The sequence below is a fragment of the Ornithorhynchus anatinus genome, chromosome 1, assembly GCF_004115215.2.
Source record: "Ornithorhynchus anatinus isolate Pmale09 chromosome 1, mOrnAna1.pri.v4, whole genome shotgun sequence".
In the NCBI taxonomy this organism is placed as follows: Eukaryota; Metazoa; Chordata; class Mammalia; order Monotremata; family Ornithorhynchidae; genus Ornithorhynchus; species Ornithorhynchus anatinus.
The window spans coordinates 28,204,909-28,225,310 of NC_041728.1; the positions used below are offsets into that span (position 1 = coordinate 28,204,909).

At 50.7% G+C, this 20,402-nt stretch overlaps 1 protein-coding gene across 1 annotated transcript in view; it reads right to left on the reverse strand.

The window, feature by feature from the left end:
* Window positions 1-410: 410 nt before the first annotated feature.
* The window catches only part of ACOXL (acyl-CoA oxidase like), a 230,536-nt gene continuing 210,544 nt past the window's right edge, over window positions 411-20,402 (reverse strand). The window contains 1 exon segment of the mRNA XM_029058162.2: window positions 411-575. Coding sequence (XP_028913995.2) covers window positions 411-575 — 165 coding nt within the window.

The window sequence follows — 20,402 nt, forward strand, 5'->3', positions numbered from 1 at the left end:
GGCTCTGAATTCAGCTCGCCCCTCTAGGCCCCCCCAAGCTCCCCGAACCCCAGCACCCCCAAACCCTCACGTCCCTCGGGGACCAGGGATTCGAAGATTTAGTAGCTCGAGGGTCCAGGGGGAGACCGAGGACACGAGCATCTTGGGATGCAGGAGCTGGGGGACGCCAGGAGCCGGGATGCGGCGGGTCAGGGACACCAGGTTCCGGGTGCGCGAGGAGCCAGTCAGTCAGTCGGTGGTATTTATCGAATGCTTACCACGTGCAGAGCACTGTACTGAGCAGTTGGGAGAATGCAACAGGATAACAGACAGGTTTCCTGCCCGCAATGAGCTTATGGCCTTGAGGGGACGTGCAGGGACAGGAGGATCCCCGGAGCTCGGGGAGAGTGGTTCTCGGCGGGCCTCGGGGCTCAGAGCTTGGCGGCTCGTGGGGAGCGGGGCGCGGGACGGAAGGCCCGGGGGGCCCGCAGGCTGGGGACCCCGGCGACGGGGGCGTGGAGCGCCTGGGCCGGGATGCCGAAGGCCTCGGTCACCCTGAGGGCCAGGCCCGTCGCCGCGTCGCACAGGTCCGGCAGCTGAGAAACAGGACGGGGGCCGGTCAGTGGGTTGGACGGGCCCAGGGGGCGAGATGGCGGGGCCCGACCCTCCCTCTCCACCCACCAAGCCGGGTACCACCCCCATCCCCCAACCCGCCCCCTTCCCTCCTCACGGGCAGAGCCAAGGTGTGAACCCACACCCCGGCCCCTCCCGGCCCGCCCCGCCTTAATCTACGCCCTCCACGTCGGCCTCCATCGTCCGTTCACTCGATCGTATCTATCGAGTGCTCGCTGCGCGCAGAGCACTGCGCTGAGCACTGGGGAGAGGACAACAGAACAACAGACTCATTCCCGGCCCACGACGAGCTCACGGTCCAAAGGGGGAGACGGACATTAAGACGGATACAAAATAAATAAATAAATTACATCTTCAACCCAGACCGCACTCTCCCACCTCACATCCCGCACCACACCATCCCAGCCCACACTGGAATGTGTCTGTTTATTGTGCTTTTGAACTCTCCCCAGCGCTCGGTACGGCGCTCTGCACAGAGTAGGCGCTCAGTACAATCGAATGAAGAAAGGAAGGCACGAATCCAACCCCACGCTCCCACACCCCACACTTCCCCATCCCACCTCGCTGTCCCTCATCCCACCTCCCAGGCCATCCCACCTCTCACCCTCCCACCCCAGCCCACACTCCCTGGGGATTCCTCTCTGCCGGGGATCAGACCAGCCTCCAACTGGGGCCAAAAGCCAGGTTGGAAAGCAGTAACGGATCCGGCTCCAGGCAGCCACCGCCTAGAGGAGCTCACCGGCCTGCTCGTCTGGGAAACCGGAAACCAAATGGTCCCAGACGGCCGGGCTGCGGGAAGGGATGATCCAGACAAAACTCAATTCCCCACGCTCTTGTTTAGTGCTGCCTAGGTGCCAGGCACTGTACTAAGCACTGGGGTGGATACAGCGACGCCTGTTTACCTGTTTTGATGTCTATCTCCCCCCTTTCTAGATCGTGAGCCGATGGTGGGCAGATAATCTCTATCTGTTGCTGAATTGCACTTTCCAAGCACTCGGCACAGTGCTCGGCACACAGCGAGCGCTCCATAAATACAAGCGATTCAATGAATAGTAAGCAAATCGGGATGGACCCAGTCCCCGTCCAGCACGGGGCTCACAATCCCGTTCCCCGCGACACCAAATCCTCCTCCGCTGCACTTCCGTTCCCGTCTGTATCCTTTACTGTTTCCCCTATTCGATGGGATTCGTTCTTTCTTTACGGCATTTGTTAAGTGCTTACTATGTGCCGGGCATCGTATTAAACGCAGAGAAAGAGACGAGTACTGGGGTGGACACAAAATAATCAAGTTGGACTCAGTACCTGTCTCACGTAGGGCTCACGGTCTTAATGGCCATCTTACAGACGAGGGAACGGAGGTCCAGAGAAGTGAAGTGACTTGCCCAAGGTGACGCTGCAGAAGAGTGGCGGAGGAGGGATTGGAACCCAGGTCCTTCCGACTCCCAGGCCTGCGCTCTGGCCATTAGGCCACGCTGCTTCTCACGGTTACGTCCGTAGCGTTGCGGGGCTGAGGGTGGGGTGAATATCAAGTCCTTGAAGGGTACAGATTCGAGTGCACAGGTGATGCGGAAGGGAGAGGGAGTAGGGGAAACGGGGGCTTTAAGGAAGGCCTCTTGGAGGAGGTGTGAGTTTAAGAAGGCTTTGAAGGTGGGGAGAGAGGTGGTCGGTCGGATACGAAGAGGGAGGGCATTCCGGGGCAGAGGGAGGACGTGAACAAGGAATCGGAGGTGGGATAGATGAGATGGAGGAACAGGACGTAAGTTGGCGTTACAGAAACGGAGTGTGCGGGCTGGGTTGGAGTAGGAAATCAGTGAGCTATGGCAGGAGGGGGCAAGCTGATTGTCCGCGTTAAAGCCGACGTTTGATGCGGAAGTGGATGGGCGGCCGTAGGAGAGTTTCGAGGGGTGGCGAGATGTGAGCTAAATGCTTTGTTTTTGGTAGAAAAACGATCCGGGCAGCAGCGCGAGATATGGCCTGGAGTGGGGAGAGACAGGAGGCGGGGAGGTCGGCGAGGAAGCTTATAATTATAATAATAATAATGGTGGTATTTGTCAAGTGCTTACTGTGTGCAAAGCACTGTCCTAAGCGCTGGGGGGGGGGATACTAGGGAAGCAGCGGGGCTCAGTGGAAAGAGCCTGGGCTTCGGAGTCAGAGGTCGCGGGTTCGAATCCCCAATCTGCCACTTGTCAGCCGTGTGACTGTGGGCGTCACTTCGCTTCTCTGTGCCTCAGTTACCTCATCTGTAAAACGGGGATTAAGTGTGAGCGTCACGTGGGACGATCTGATTACCCTGTATCTACCCCAGCGCTTAGAACAGTGCTCTGCACATAGTAAGCGCTTAACAAATACCGACATGATTATTATTATTATTATTATTATTATACAGGGTGATCAGGTTGTCCCACGTGGGGCTCACAGTCTTAATCCCCATTTTACAGATGAGGGACCTGAGGCACAGAGAAGTGAAGTGACTTGCCCGAGCTCACACAGCCGGCAAGCGGCGGAGCCGGGATTAGAACCCATGACCTCTGACTCCCAAGCCCGGGCTCTTTCCACTGAGCCCCGCTGCTTCTCTTATGTAGTAATCCAGGCGGGATACGACAAGTGCTCGAATTAACACGGTACCTGTTCGGATGGTGAGGAAAGGGCAGATTTTCGGGATGTCGTGAAGATAGATCTGACTGGATTTGGTGACAGATGAATATGTGGGGCGGATGAGAGAGAGGAGTCGAGGATAATGCCAAAGTTACGGGTTTGGGAGACGGGGAAGATGGTCGTGCCGTTCTACGGTGATGGGAAAGACAGGAAGAGGACAGAGTTTGGGTGGGAAGACGAGGAGTTCCGTTTTGGACATGGTAAGTCTGAGGCGTCGGCAGGACATCCGAGTAGAGATGTCCGGAGGCAGGAGGAAATGTGAGATTGCAGAGAGGGAGAGAGGTCGGGCCTGGAGAGTTCCATGTCTGCTCCTCCTTATCTTGTACCCACCCCGATGCTTAGTCCAGTGCTAGACAAATAGCACTTAAGAAACACCTTAATTATTACTCTGAATACATCAAAAGCAGTGAGGCCTAGTGGAAAGAGCCCGGGCCTGGGAATCAAGAGGCCCTGGGTTCCAACCCCTGCTCCTCCACTTACCTGCTGTGTGATCTTGTTACTTAATTTCTCTGTGCCTCAGTTCCCTCATCTTCAAAATGGGGATGCAATCCCCGTTTGTCCTCCTACTTGGACTGGGAGCCCCATGTGGGGCCTGATTATCGTGGGTCTATCCCAGTGCGCAGCGCAGTGCTCGATACACAGTAAGTGCTTCACAGATATTATCATTATTGCTGCTGTTATCACCAGACTCACAAGGAAGCCAAGAAGCCCTTGGAAGACCAGACCAGTGGAAGAACACAGACATCAAAGAGAGAAATAAATCATCCAGTGAGCGGGTGTAGATGAAGAAAAGAAGGGACTTAGAGACTATAAGCTCACTGGGGACACGTAATGTGTCTGTTTATTGTGTGTCTGTTTATTGTGTGCCTGTTTATTGTTCTATTCTACTCTCCCAAGCGCTTAGTACAGTGCTCTGCACACAGTAAGTGCTCAATAAATACGATTTAATAAATGAACCAACGAACTGAGCCCTGAGGAACTCCCACAGCAGAGACCGGGGTTCTCTTGCTTCAGGCCTCCTGACTAATACGGAGAATAGCGTGTCTTTGCACGCAGGCTCCACCTAATTTGACTTTATTCTTCTTTTCCACTCCGCTACCTACGATAGGCACTTTCACCAACGCTGAACTCGGCGACCTGCTTAAACCTTTGGACACTGGAAGGGAGAGTTGTGCAAGGTTAAGTCATGTCTCTCTTTGATACGTTCTTTCACTGGTCTGGCTCTGAAAAGGGAGCATCAGAGTTTTTTGCGTGATGATGATGATAACAATATTTGTTTAAGCGCTTATTATTCCTTCAATCATATTTAGTAAGTGCTTACTGTGTGCAGAGCACTGTAATAAGCGCTTAGAAAATACCAAATTATTATTATTATTATTATTAATAAGTGCTTGGGTGGCTTAGTGGAAAGAACACAGGCTTGGGAGTCAGAGGTTGTGGGTTCTCATCCCGGCTCCGCCACTTGTCTGCTGTGTGACTTTGGGCAAGTCGCTTCACTTCTCTGGGCCTCAGTTACCTCATCTGGAAAAAGGGGATTAAGGCTGTGAGTGCCACGCGGGACAACCTGATTACCTCGTACCTACCCCAGCACTTAAAACAGTGCTTGGTATATAGTAAGCGCTTAACAAGTTCCATCATTATTATTACAATACAAAAATAAGGCGTGACAATCCTGTGCCAAACACTGTTGTGAGAACTGGGGTAGATACCAGCTTATCAATTTGGACACAATCCCTCTCACAGTCTAAGTAGAAGGGAGTAGGATTTAAGCAGATGAGGATTTTACAGATGAGGGAAATGACTCCCAGGGAAGTCAAGTGACTTTCCCAAGGTCACATAGCAGATTGGGGGGTAAAGGCAGGATTAGAATCCAGGTCTCTCTGACTCCCAGGTCCGTGCCTTTTACACTAGGCCATGCTTCTGCTCTGGGGAAGCTGTGGCAGGGGCTGAGGGTATCTTCCGTGGGGTCAGTCCAGATACCGTAGCCATCTGGAGGTTGGACACCATGGCAGCCTTGTCGTAGAACATGGTGGAACAAGAAGCAGCACAATGTAGTGGGCAGAACACGGGCCTGGGAGTCAGACGGTCATGGGTTCTAATCCAAGCTCTGCCACTTGTCTAAACAGTGACAAATCCCGCCCACAGTGAGCTCACAATCTGGCCGGTGGCGGGGGGGGGGGGGGGGGGGGGGGGACGGGACAGACGTCGATGGAAATGGACATCAATCCAAAAAAAAAATAAATTGCAGATCTATACATAAGGGGCTGGTGGGGAGAGAGAAAAAGAAGCAAGTCCGGGTGACGCAGAAGGGGACGGGAGATGAGGAAAAGTGGGGTTTAGTGGGAAGGCCTCTCGGAGGAGATGGGCCTTCGATAAGGTTTCGAAGGTGGAGGATAATAATAATTGTCTGGCGGATCGAGTCTGTGAGCCCCACGTGGGAGAAGGACTGTGTCCAACCCAAATTGCTTGTCCACCCCTGAGTTGCCCTGAGTTCTCCTAATTTTCTAGGCAGCACTGCAAAGACTTCTGAGCGAGGGCTCTTGGGAGCAGAGACAGAGGACCCGGCTATAATTAATGTCCTTTTCTCACTCTTTACCTGATACTGCTCTGCCCTCGGGGCCTTAGGGACTTCAACGGGAATTTTGTAGGTGGAAGAATGACTCAAGAGGCTTTGCTTAGTGAAGTTGACTTTAACTAAATCAACAACAAACCTCTTCCTTAACAATTTATGTATTAATCATTAATTGATCAAAGCAGCAGTCCTGTGAAGGATGTTGAGCTCCGCCAACCAAATTTTAACAAAAACTTCTATCGCGCATATTGATTCTTATAGGAGAAGGTTTGAAAATGAGAAAAATGAATGGAGTATTTTCATTAGAATATAGGAAACAAAAGCAAAAGTCAGTGAATTAAAGTAACCTCAAGAATGCTTTATATCACGGTCTACGTCCCGAGGTTCACTCAGTCGTGTTTATTGAGCTCTTACTGTGTGCAAACCGTGGTACTAAGTGCTTCTTTGGTGTTTTTTTCACACAGTATATGAGGGGTAATATTTAGTGGGTCGAGGATAGAGTGTATTCCTTTACCCTGCTTTCAATTATTTCAGGGAATGTTTTTTCAAAGATTAGATATTTTTAATTATTTTAGGTTACAAACCATTCATTCATTCATTCACTAGTATTTATTGAGCGCTTACTATGTGCAGAGCACTGTACTAAGCGCTTGGATTGTACAAATCAGTAACAGATAGAGACAGTCCCTGCCCTCTGACGGGCTTACAGTCTAATCGGGGGAGACGGACAGACGAGAACAATGGCAATAAATAGAATCAAGATTCAGAAAGCAGACCTTTAGCTATCTAGAGAAGCAGTGCGGCTCAGTGGAAAGAGCCCAGGTTTGGGAGAGGTCGTGGGTTCGAATCCCGGCTCTGCCACCTGTCAGCTGTGTGACTGTGGGCAAGTCACTTCACTTCTCTGGGCCTCAGTGACCTCATCTGTAAAATGGGGATTAAGACTGTGAGCCTCACGAGGGACAACCTGATGACCCTGTATCTACCCCGGCGCTTAGAACAGTGCTCTGCACGTAGTAAGCGCTTAACAAGTGCCAACATTATTATTTCATATCACACACTCAGCAAACATATCCAGTGTCTAGCCAGAGTGATTTTCCAGAAACCTGGAAGGAACACATTTGCCGGAATGGATATCCATCCAGAAAATATTCAGAAGCCGTCGAGGTGACATGGTTCGATAGCTTGACTAGTGAAACGGTTTAGTCGGTGCGAAAATGGTGAAGAGAAACAATCGGAGATAGCATTGAGCTCTTCAGAGGAGAGGTGCAATTTCAATCTAGTGAACTCACCTGTGCTGGGCAACAGCGGCCCTGGAGAGAGTCGAGGGAGGAGACTCGGGTTTACCGCACGGAAGGAGGCAGTCGTAAACCGCTTCCCGATTTTTACCAAGAAAACTCTATGGATCCACTCCCAGAACGATGGCAGTTGGAGGTGGGGCGTCCTGGGAGAGACGTGTCCATTGACGTCGCCACGGATCGGACACGACTCGACGGCATGAGACAACGACGGATGTATTAAATAAACACGTTCAACAGAGCTCCTTTGACTATTGTGAACTATCACACGAGCCTATAGATTTTAGACTCACCCTTGGGTGGGTGGCGATTTTTGGCCTTTTATTTACATCCCGTGTCATTGTCGGCAATACGTCGGGAGACGGGGCCTCGTCTTGAAGGAACGGCCAGAGTAGGAAACCGCGAAGTGGTGAGTTCACTTCAGATGGATTTAGTTTTATATTTCTTTCGTGTGTAAATTGAGCAGGGCCCCGTTTTCCCGAGTTATAGATCGGAGCTTTTATGTTCCCTTTAAAGCTCTTCGGGGTTTAAATAGTGACTCTTTTTCCCCTGGTTGGTTCCCGTGAAGTCAGAAGTCACTTCTGGTGCTAATATTGACAGGCCAAGTAACAAAAGGGCAGGGAACAATGGAAGACCATTGTGATGACTTTTAGGTACACTGAGAAAACGCAGGTCCAGCGCTTGGATCCCACGTTTGTTTTGTCTTCCCGATTCCCCAAGAGGGCAAAAGCTGTCATTAGTCCCGGCCTCTGAGGAATGATGTATACATTAAGCCATGGTCTTCCAAGACATCTCCTAACCCTCCTGAGGCAGCTACACTGACTCAAGCAAAGAAAGCTCAGGTCAGCGGGTTCTAAAAAAGATTCTCCGGATAAAGCCAGGGATTGTAACTGGACGGAACAGACCTTTTAGCATAAGAATAAAGGGATTGGTGTTTTTCTGAACAAAACTCCCCCCCTGAGAAAATAACAAAAAACCCCCCAGAGCTCTAGGGAAACAGCTGTCTTAGGCAGCAATTTGGGGGAGATGCCCATTATCCAAGAAAACTCCAACGAGTCACCGTGTTCTCTTGAAAAAAACGTCTGAGAAAAACCCGGACGAACGTCACAGGAATATCGGTGTTTGAACCGCGACAAGGTGTGGAGGTTGGTGAATCTTCAGCCTCGTTGCTTGGATGCCTGACTGTGTTTTGACGTGAATATATCTATAATTCTCTTTATTTATATTGATGCCTGTTTACCTGTTTCGATCTCTCCGTCCCCCCTTCTAGACTGGAAGCCCGGTGCGGGCAGGGGTCGTCTCTCTTTATTGCTGAGTTGTACTTTCCAAGCGCTCAGTACAGTGCTCTGCACCCAGTAAGCGCTCAATAAATACGAGTGAATGCACGAACGAACCAGCTAGCAACAGACGTAGAGTAGCAGAATTTATTGAGCTCCACTGAGTGTGGTGCACCGTACTAGGCACCTGGGCAGTTCAAAATGACAGTGACATGTTCCCTTGCTTACCTGCCAGTAATAATCCTAATGAAATATTAATAATTGCGGAATTTGTTAAGCACTTACTATGTATCTTGCGCTGTACTAAGTGCTGAGATAGATACAAGATCAGCAGATGAGCAGATCGTCAGATCCCACAGAGGGCCGACAGTCTGAGTAGGAGGGAGAACAGATATTGGATCCCCATTTCGCCCGTGAGAGGACTGGTGAGGCCTGTACTCTACCCACTAGGCCACACTGCTCCTCCTGCTCTTTTATTGAGCACTTACTGTGTATGAAACACAATCAATCAATCACTGGTATTTATCGAGCACTTACTGCGCGCAGAACACTGCACTGAACGCTTGAGGGAGTGCAATCGCGAGAAGCAGCGTGGCCCACCGGACGGAGCCCAGGCCTAGGAGCCGGAAGGGTTCTCATCCCGGCTCCGTCGCTGGTCTACTGTGTGACCTCGGGCGAATCGCTTCACTTCTCTGGGCCTCAGTGATCTCAGCTGTAAAATGGGGATCGAGACCGTGAGGCCCAGGTGGGACAGGGACTGCGTCCGACCCAATTACCTTGTATCTATCCCAGAGCTTAGTGAAGTGCCTGGCCTATAGTAAGCACTTAACAAGTACTGCAATTATTATAATAATAATTACAGTGGAATGGGCAATTTTCTAAGTACTTGGGAGAGTACAATACAACGGAGTTTGTAATCATAATTCCTGCCGCCGCCGCCGTACAGTGTAGAGGGGTTTCTTGTATGTACCGGGCTAGAGGGGCTCTCTTTTCTTTTCTCTGGCCCGGAACACCCTCCCTCTTCATTCCCGACAATGACTCTCCCCCTCTTCGAAGTCTTATTGAAGGCCCATCTCCTCCAGGAGGCCTTCCCTGACTAAGCCCTCTTTTCTTCTTCGCATCCCCCCCTTGCACTTGGATTTGCTTCCTTTTTTCATCCCTACTCAGCCCCACAGCACTTATGCACATGTCCGTAATGTATTCATTTATAATACATGTCTGTCTCCCCCTCTAGACCGTCAGCCACTTTTGGGCAAGGAACGTGTCTACTGACTCTTTGGACTGTTCTCTCCCAAGCGCCTAGTACAGTGCTCTGTTCACGGTAAATGCTCAACAAATACGATTAAATTGATCGATAGATCTCCATAGGTGCTGGGGTCAGGCGGAAGCTCAGAAACACATGCAACACGGTTCAACCTTTGTATGGAGCTTCATATCAGGTAGCAGAATTGTCCTTAGGTTCGGAGATGAAGCGGCTGGTGGTGAGATTTTAATAACAATAATTATTATGATGGTATTTGTTACGTGCTTACTATGTGCCAGGCACTGTTCTAAGCCCTGGGATAGGTACAAGGTGGGGTTGGGCATAGGCCCTGGCCCTCATAGAGCTCACAGTCTTCGTCCCCATTTAACAGATGAGGGAACTGAGGCACACAAATGATGGAGCTGGAAGAGGAGAACCCAGGTCCTCTGACTCCCAGGCCCGGGCCCTTTCCACTAGGCTACGTTTGCTTCCCTGTGATGGCAAATTTTCACCTCTTGACCATTCAGATCTGAACAGGGCTCACCTAGGTCCCACAGAAGTGGGAAAAGATGGACTCTGGCATTTTCCTGGGTCCAGTGAGAAGCAGCACAGCCTAGTGGATAGAGCACGGACCTGGGAGTCAGAAGGTCACGGGTTCTAATCCCGGCTCCGTCACTCGTCTGCTGGGTGACTTTAGGCGAGTCACTTCACTTCTCTGGGCCTCAGGATTCAATACCTGTTCGCCCTCCTACTTAGACTGTGTGGGACCTGAATACGTTGTCTCTATGCTAAGGTCCAAGTGTGTGACCTGGGGCAAGTCACTTCACTTCTCCGGGCCTCTGCTCCTTCCTCTGTAAAAACGGGGATTAAGACGGTGAGCCTCATGTGGGACAGGGACTGCGTCCAACCTGCTTACCTTGAATCGACTCCAGCGCTTAGTACGATGTCAGCGCTCAACAAATGCCATTAAAGACAGAAGAAGCTACTGACGGTGAGATTTTCTCACTGGGCCCCTGAAAATACCAAAGGGCATCTTTTCCAGGCCCCTGGAACTTGGGAGACCGCTGCTCAGATAGGGACGGTCAAGAGCGGAAAATACGCGATCACCTGACCTGGTTTCTGCGGCAGTGGGGACGGTCCGTGCTGAGCTGCCCGCGTTCGATCAGTCAATCACTCGTTCGATCGTATCGAGCGCTTACTGTGTGCAGAGCACCGTACTAAGCGCTTGGAAAGTACAATCCTGCAATCGAGAGAGACGATCCCTGCCCACACCGGGTTTATGATATTCATTCATTCAGTCAATCATACTTACTGGTCACTTACTGTGTGCAGAGCACTGTATTTAGCTCTTGGGAGAGTACAATACAACGGTAAGCAGGCACATTCCCCTCCCACAACGAGCTCTGAGGGGGAGAGAGACATTAATAGAAATAAATTACAGAAAAAATAGGAAACGCTTCACTAATTGAAGTGTCCAGGGCTTAGTGTGCCCTACACGAATTGAAGAGCACTGTGCTAAGCGTTTGTATATTGCTGATTACTCTCCCAAGTGCTTAGAACAGTGCTCCGTACACAGGAAGCGCTCAGTAAATATGACTGAATGCGTGAATGAACGAACAACGGAGTTGGTAGACACCCTCCCTGCCCAAGCGATTTTACAGTCTAGAGGGGGAGACAGACCTTCATGATTGCGGAGGATAAATTACGGATAGGGACATAACTGCTGTGGGGGCTGGGAGGGGTGAGTAAAGGAGTCAAATCCAGGGGTAAGGCAACGCGGAAAGGAGGGGGAGAAGAGGAAACACCTGATTACCCTGTATCTACCCCGGCGCTTAGAACAGTGCTCTGCACATAGTAAGCGCTTAACAAATACCAACATTAAATGAGGGGCACAAATCCGGTGACCCTCCCCCAGGAAGGGACTTCTGCGGTCAAGGAACAAAGCGTTCCTGAGATCTCACCAGCAGCAGATGCCACTCGGCCCTCCCCGAGGGCTGAGCGTGAGAAGCAGAATGGTCTAATGGATAGAGCCCGGCCCTGGAAGCCAGAGGATCTGGGTTCTAATCCCGCTTGCCCGCTGCGTGACTCCGGACGAGTCGCTTCACTCCTCTGGGCCTCAGGATTCAATTCCTGTCCTCCCTCCCTCTCAGACCGTGTGGGACCTGATTACGTCGTCTCTATCCCAGAGCGTGGCCCATAGTAAGCGCTTAAGAAATGCCGCAATAATAATGATTTAATTGGAGAGGGGCTTAGCTTGTGGGAGTCTTTTTCCACTTCCTTGAGAATACCAGCTAAATCAAGATACGAAACACAAACAGCAGCAGTGGCAAACATAACAGCCATAGCAAGAAAAAAAAATAAAGACGGTTATGGCTATCACGTTCACCTCACACGTAAAAGGCCCCCGGTTCTTAACCGAGTGGAAACACTTCGCTATAGAGAAACAGCGTGGCTCGGCGGCTAGGGCACGGGCCCGGGAGTCGGAAGGACCTGGGTTCTAATCCCGGCTCCGTCACTCTTCCGCAGCGTGACCTTGGGCAAGTCACTTCACTTCTCTGGACCTCCGTTCCCTCATCTGTAAAATGGGGATTGAGACAGTGAGTCCCACGTGGGACAGGGACTGTGTCCGACCTGAGTAGCTTGTATCTGGCCCAGAGCTTAGAGCAGTGCTTGGCACATAGTAAGCGCTTAATAAGTACCATCATAATCGTTATTATCACCTGCACGACTAGACAGACAAAATAGAGCCAGAGAAAACAGTAGGAGCATTAGAGCGGAAGCAAGGATGATTGTTTCGGGGGGCGGGGCAGAGTCACTTCGAAGTCGCTGTGGGCACGGAATGTGGCTCTTTATTGTTGTAATAACGTTGGTATTTGTTAAGCGTTTACTATGTGCAGAGCACTGTTCTAAGCGCTGGGGTAGATACAGGCTAATCAGGTTGTCCCACGTGAGGCTCACGGTCTTCATCCCCATTTTCCAGATGAGGGAACTGAGGCCCAGAGAAGTGAAGTGACTCGCCCACAGTCACACAGCTGACAAGTGGCAGAGCTGGGATACGAACCCCTGACCTCTGATTCCCAAGCCCGGGCTGCTTCGCTCTCCCAAGGGCTTAGTACAGTGCTCTGCACAAAGTAAGTGCTCAATACATACGATTGAATGAGCGAATGAATGAATGAAGTCTAAGCAGATTGGGTAGGACGGGTTCATTAAGTAGGGAAGCAGCATGGTCTAGCGGAAAGAGTCAAAGGACCTGGGTTCGAATGCCGGCTCTGCCACCTGTCACCTGTGTGCCCATGGGCAAGTCACTTTAGATCTGCGCTTTTTTGTTTTGTCTGGTTAAGATGGTATTTGTCAAGCGCTTACTATGTATCCGGCACCGAACTAAAATTTTGGAGGTAGATTAAAGCTAATCAGGTTGGACACAGTCCCTGTCCCACATGGGGCTCAGAGTCTTCATCCCCATTTTAATTAATTAATGTTTCTATTTGTTAAGCGCTTACTACGTGCAGGGCACTGTTCTAAGCGCTGGGGTAGACACAGGGGAATCAGGTTGTCCCACGTGGGGCTCCCGCTCTTAATCCCCGTTTTACAGATGAGGTAACTGAGGCACAGAGAAGTGAAGTGACTCGCCCACAGTCACACAGGTGACAGGTGGCAGAGCCGGCATTCGAACCCATGACCTCTGACTCCAAAGCCCGGGCTCTTTCCACTGAGCCACGCTGCTTCTCCAATAATGATAGTGGAGCAACCACGCTGCTTCTTAATAATGATAACAATGTTGGTATTTGTTAAGCACTTACTATGTGCCAAGCACTGTTCTAAGCGCTGAGGTAGATACAGGGTAATCAGGTTGTCCCACGTGGGGCTCACAGTCTTAATCCCTCTTTTACAGTGAAGTAACTGAGGGCCAGAGAAGTGAAGTGTGGCTTGTGACTTGATAATATTAATAACGATAACAATAACAATAATAACGACGACGATGATGATGTTAATGACATATGTTAAGTGTTTACTAAGTGTCAGGCATTGTCCTAAGCACTGGGGTAGATATAAGTTAGGTTGGTTGCATTTCAGGTTCCACAGGGGGCTCACAAGCTAAGTAGGAGGAAGAACAGGTATTGGAAGCAGCGCGGCTCAGTGGAAAGAGCCCGGGTTTAGGAGTCAGAGGTCATGGGTTCGGATCCCGACTCCGCCACCTGTCAGCCATGTGACTTTGGGCAAGTCACTTAACTTCTCGGTGCCTCAGTGACCTCATCTGTAAAAGAGGGATTAAGACTGTGAGCCCCACGTGGGACAGCCTGATTACCCCGTATCTACCTCAGCGCTTAGATCAGTGCTCAGCACATAGTGAGCACTTCACAAACACCAGCATTATTATCATTGTTAAGAAGCAGCATGGCCTAGTAGTACAAGCACAGGCTCGGGTGCCAGGGGACGTGGGTTCTCATCCCGGCTCCGCCACCTGTCTGCTGTATCACCCTGGGCGAGTCGCTTCACTTCTCTGTGTCTCAGTCGCCTTGCCTGTAAAACGGGGATTACGACTGTGAGCACCACGTGGGCCAATGTGATTAGCTTCCATCTACCCCAGTGCTTAGAACAGTGCTTGGCCCACAGTAAGCACTTAACAAATACCATCACAAACATTGTTATCATTATTACTCGACAGCTATTGTGGGCAGCGAATGTGCCTACCAACTCTGTGGTTCTGTACTCTCCGAAGCGCTTAGTACAGTGCTCTGCACACAGCCCTCGATAAATACCATCGATTGATTAGGAAACTGAGGCCCAGAGAAGTGAAGTGACTCGTCCAAGGTTTCACAGCGGCCAAGGGGAAGAGCCGGGAGCAGAACATACATCCTCTGAGACCCAGGCCCAGGCTCTTTCCCCTAGGCCATGTTTTTTCTCTGGGAAAAGAGGAGTGTGACAGGAATTAGTGTTTGGGTAATGGGGTCCTCGGGATGGGTACATAAATGCACCCGGCGGAAGCCCAGAATGCTATCCAATGGTCTCGACTCTCCTCTGTGGACACGGGAACTCTGCCTCGTAATAATAATAATAACAAGAAGAACAAAAATACCAATAGTATTTGATTAGGCCCCAGCTCTCTTCTGTGGAGACGGGGGGTCCTGCCTTGTAACAATAATAATAACAATATCAGTTGTGTTTGATTAGCCCCCAGCTCTCTTCTGTGTACAAGGGGGCTCTGCCTCGTAGAAATAACAATAATAATAATATCAGTAGTATTTGCTTAAGGCTCCTACTGTGTGCAGAACATATGGGGAAGATACAGAAGAAGTAAAGATGAGACTCAGTCCTTCAGGAGCTTCCAGGACAGAGGGGGAGGCAGGAGATGTTAAATGAAAAGGACGTTGATCCGAAACAAATGAAAACTCTGGAAGGGGCATGGCCTAATCCATTTCATTCCAGCTCTTGCCTTCCGTGTGACTGGGCCCATAGCAACTTTGCTCAGTTTCAGTTTCCTTATCTGTCAAATGGTGGGGGTTAAAAGCCTCTTCTATTTCCCCCTTAGTCTGTGAGTTCGATGAGGGGCAGGGACTGTGTGTGATTGCCTTGGCACTTAGTAAACACTTCACAAATATCACAATTATTATTATTATGGTAATACTAATAATGACATTTGTTAAGCGTTTACTACGTTTCAGGCACTTTTCTAAGTGCTGGAATAGATACATGACCATCAGGTTAGACATAGTCCCCGTCCTACCCAGTCAGGGTCCTAATCCCGTTTTCCAGATGAGGTGACTGAAGCCCAGAGAAGTGAAGTGATCTGCCCAAAGTCACACAGCAGACACGTGGCGGAGCTGGGATTAGAACCCAGTTCCTTCCGACCCCCGGGCCCGACGGCTGCTTCCCAGTTCCTACGACTGTCCTCTTATTATCCTGCTTTCCCCAAATCAGAGTCTCAAAGGCCTTGGCCCTCCTCTTCCCCACCATAAAGCATTTTCACACGAAGCGCAGGCTCCCTGGGGCCAAGGCTCAGGGAGAGAGGAGAGTCATCAAATTACCCAGAACTCCGAGACGGCTCTTACCAACCCAGCCCAATTTAGCTGTCAAAGGAACTCATGCGGTGGCGTAGGGCTGAACGAATTCTCACAGAACGGCCAAGACGAAGAAAGCGATCCAGGATCCTCATTCCGGGCACACAAAGCCTCACTGTTGGATAGAGGATTAGGGTCGACCAGGTGGCCGCCCTGCCAAAAACCTGGATTTCTGGACGAGATGACCCCGGGGTCCTTCCGACTGGCCACGGGGTAGAAACCAAATCCCACACGTATTTGCTTAACCTCAGAGCGTGACCTGTATTTATTGGTTTAACAATGAATTTCATGTCACCGAGGGACCGGCTGGGTAGGGGAAGGAAGGAGAGAAAGGGATTTTTTCTCTCCTCGGCGTTGTGATGCAGAGGCGCTGACAATGGGGAAGGATCCCGGTTTGTTTTCGTTAGGGTTTTCGTGAGGCACTTACTACGTGCCAGACACCGTACTAAATGCTGGGGTAGGTACACGCTTCTCCGGTTGGGTACAGTCCCTGTTCCAAATAGGCTTTGAACGGGGGGAGAGGAATTGTCTGATGGATTTGAGGAGGGAGAGCCTTCCAGGCCAGAGGCGGGACGTGGGCTAGAAGTCGGCGGCCTGATGGACGAGACCGAGGTACGGAGCGAAGGTTGGCACCGGAGGGGAGAAGCACGCGTGCTGGGTTGTGGTGGAAGAGCAACGAAATAGGTGCAGATGAGGGAACTGAGGCCCAGAGACGTGAAGCGACTTGTCCAAGGTGCCACAGCCGGCATCAGAACCCAGATCCTCTGCCTCCGGGGCCCATTCTCTTTCCGCTAGGCCCCGGTGCTTCTCTTCTTCTCCTTTCCCGGAAGGCGATCTAAATTGGAGTCGTTCACACAGCTCACGGTCTCCGCCACATCGGTCCACGTCCCCACACGGTATCTTCTGGTCGCACATGAAGAGATAATTGGTCCCCTTCTTCCTCACCGTTTGTTCGGTCGTATTCATTGAGCGCTCGCTGTGTGTGGAGCACTGTACTAAGTACTTGGGAGAGTCTAGACACGATCCCTGCCCACAGGGAGCTTACAGGGTAGAGGGGGAGACAGACACTGATAGAAATGAATGACAGATGTGGACATAAGTGCTGTGGGGTTGGGAGCGGGGCTGAATAAAGGGAGCAAGTCAGGGCGACGTAGGGGGGAGTGGGAGAAGAGGAAAGGAGGGCTTAGTCAGGGAAGGTCTCTTGGAGGAGATGGGCCTTCAGTAATGCTTTGAAGCGGAGGGAGAGGAATTATCTGAGAGGAATTATCCTCCGCCGAATTGATACCAGTAGTCTTTACGGATTTCCTCCACACCCAAGGTCTCCATGCCGCCATCTTAATAGCTCTTTCAGTTGACAGCCAGATAATGCTGCAACCTAGAGCAAAATCCCAATCAGTCATTTATATTTCTTGAGTGCTTACTACTCGCAGAGCACTGTATCAGAGCACTGATACAAGAAAATTGGTAGACACACTCCCTGCCCACAACGAGCTTACAGTCCAGAGGAAGCCCACGGCACCCGGTATCCCCGGGAAATCTCCCACCCAAGTTCTGACCAGGCCCGACCCTGCTTAGATCCCGCGATCAGACGAGACGGGGCGAAATGGTCACTGGAAATGAAACTGGAGCCCGCAGCCTGCCTTCCTCCCTTCCCCCTCCTCACCCCCAGTGAAGGCTTAAATATACACCATGTCTAATGGCTCGCCATTTTGGTCCTGTTGGATTTGAGTCAGGATGCCCCGAACATCTGTTCTAATCGGCGCGATCCAGGTGGTTCGCAGAAAAGAAAACACGGGGATGGGAAATCTGAGAGTCCATGAGAAAGTTACATCCAGAGTAAGATTCCGGGGGTGCCAGTGACGGACCTCAGCTTGAGGGATCGGGGAGTTAAAGCCCTTCTCCAAGCAGCTCGGGCAACTCGGCTTTCTGCTCGAATGGAGAGGAGGGGCATTCACTCAATTCAATCGTATTTATTGAGTGCGTATTGTTTGCAGAGCACTGTACTGACTCAGGAATGGCACCTCAGATTTGGGCACTCTCCTACAGTCCTTATCACCCCGTGCCAATCCTGCGCCCATTTTGAGAAGCAGCGAGGCCTAGTGGAAAGAGCTCGGGTCTGAGAGTCTGAGGACGTGGGTTCTAATCCCCGTTCCGCCACACGACCGCTGCGTGTCCTTGGGCAAGTCACCTCACATTTCTGTGCCTCAGTTCCTTCATCTGTAAAATGGGGATTAAGACTGTGAGCCCCATGTGGGACAGGGACTACTTTGTCTGACCTGATTACCTTGCATGTACCTCAGCACTTAGAAGAGTGTTTGGCGCATACGAAGTGCTTAACAAATACCAATGTTATTATTATTATTATTAGTGGAAAGAGCCTTGGCCTGGGAGTTGGAGGACCTGGGTTCTAATCCCAGCTCCATCACTGACCTGCTGCCTGACCTTCAGCAGGTCACTTCAGTTCTCTGTGACTCAGTTTCCCCCTCTGTAAAATGGGGGTTCGATCACTGATCTCCCTCCCCTTTAGACTGTGAGCCCTGTGTAGGTCAGGGGCTGGGTCTGGTCTGCTTTCGTTGGATCTACTCCAGTGCTTAGCTCAGAGCTGGGAATATAGTCCTCTAGACTGTAAGCTCGTTGTGATCATGGGTTCGAATCCCGGCTCTGCCACTTGTCAGCTGTGTGACTGTGGGCAAGTCACTTCACTTCTCTGTGCCTCAGTTACCTCATCTGTAAAATGGGGATGAAGACTGGGAGCCCCACGTGGGACAACCTGATTCCCCTTTGTCTACCCCAGCGCTTAGAACGGTGCTCTGCACATAGTAAGCGCTTAACAAATACCAACATTATTATTACTATTCTTGTTCTGTCCTACTCACCCAAGCACTTAGTACAGTGCTCTGCACACAGTAAGCACTCAATAAATATGACTCCCTGGCTGACTGACAAAATAAGCACTTAAATACAAATACCATTCACCTCCGAGAAAAGACCCCAAGAAGAAGATTTTGGTGCTGAAACAGGCAAGGAGAATGGGGCAGCTTCTATAATGCATGAAGAGCGGATCAGCAGCTCATTACTCTCCTGAGCGCTTAGAACAGTGCTTTGCACACAGTAAACGCTCGATAAATATGACCGAATGAATCTCATTCCCCCCAGCTCCATCTGGACCAGAAACAAAAGTGTTTGGATAGGAGGGCTAGGTAGAATCACACATGTACAGAAGTCTTTCCACAAAGAGGTCTTGGCCTAGTGGATAGAGCACAGGCCTGGGAGTCAGAAGGACCTGGGTTCTAATCCCGGCTCCGCTACTTGTCTGCTGTGTAACCTTGGGCAAGTCACTTCACTTCCTCTGTGCCTCATTTCCCCTCATCTGTAAAATGGGGTTGAAGACTGTGAGCCCCAGGTGGGACAGGGACTATGTCCAACCTGATTAGCTTATATTTACCTCAGCGCTTAGAACAGTGACCGGCACACGGTAAGCGCTTAACGAACATCATTAACGACAAATGCCATTAACCACAATCCACTGAGCACAGTTTGGAAAATTCCCCGTAACTCCTTGGGGAGTCACCACGATTCTGCCTTGATGGCCCCAGCTTCGGCCCCAGACACACAGACTGTAAGCTCGTTGTGGGCGGGGAACGTGTCTGCTTTTTGTTATTTTGTACTCTCCCGAGTGCTTAGTACAGTGCTCTGCACACAGTAAGTGCTCAATAAATACGATTGAATGGATGAATGAATGAAAGGTTTGCTACGACAGGTTTGTGGGTCCTTTCCTAGACTGGGCCGGTCGAGCTGTGTTGAAGAGGACTTCACAGCCTCATGTGGCAAATTCATGTTGGGCCTCAGGAAACTATGACTGGGCCAGGCCGCGGCTGTCGTGTCGATCAGGCTGATGGGGGTAACGACAACATATTCAGCAACCCTCCGGCTGCAGTGCGGTAGAGAATCAGTATGGCCTCGTGGATAGAGCACGGGCCTGGGAGTCAGAAGGTAATGGTTTCTAATTCCCGGTTCTGCCACTTGTCTGCTGTGTGACCCTGGGCAAGTCACTTCCCTTCTCTGTGCCTTGGTTCCCTCATCTGTAAAATGGGGATTAAGACTGTGAGCCCCACGTGGGACATGGACTGTGCCTAACCCGATTAGGTTGTATCTACCCCAGTGCTTAGTACAGTGCCTGCTACATAGTAAGTGCTTAACAGATACCAATTAAAAACAACAACAAAAAACCCTCTTCTTGACCCACTGTGATCTGGTTTTCTCTCCCTTCATTTAATTGGGTCTGCAGCCTGCAACCCAACTCTTTTCGCCGTCCAAATCTGACGGGTTGAACTCTATCTTAATCCTCCTCATACCTCAGCTGTCTTTGAGACCGCGTGCCCCTCAATCCCTTCTTCTAGAAATACTATCCTCCCCGGGTTTCCCAACATGGGATTCACCCTGCGCTTGTCTCACCTCTCTGATGACTTCGTCTTAGTTTCTTTTGCTGGCTCTTCCACCGCTAATCACCCAAGTGGGACTCCCACACATCTCAATTCTGCATCCTCTATTCTATTATACTCACTCTCTCAGAGAAGCAATGTGGCCTAGTGGAAAGAGCCAAGCCCTGGGACTCAGGAGACCTAGGTTCTCGTCCTGGCTCCATTTGCCTGCTGTTTGACCTTCGACAAGTAATTTAACTTCTCTGGG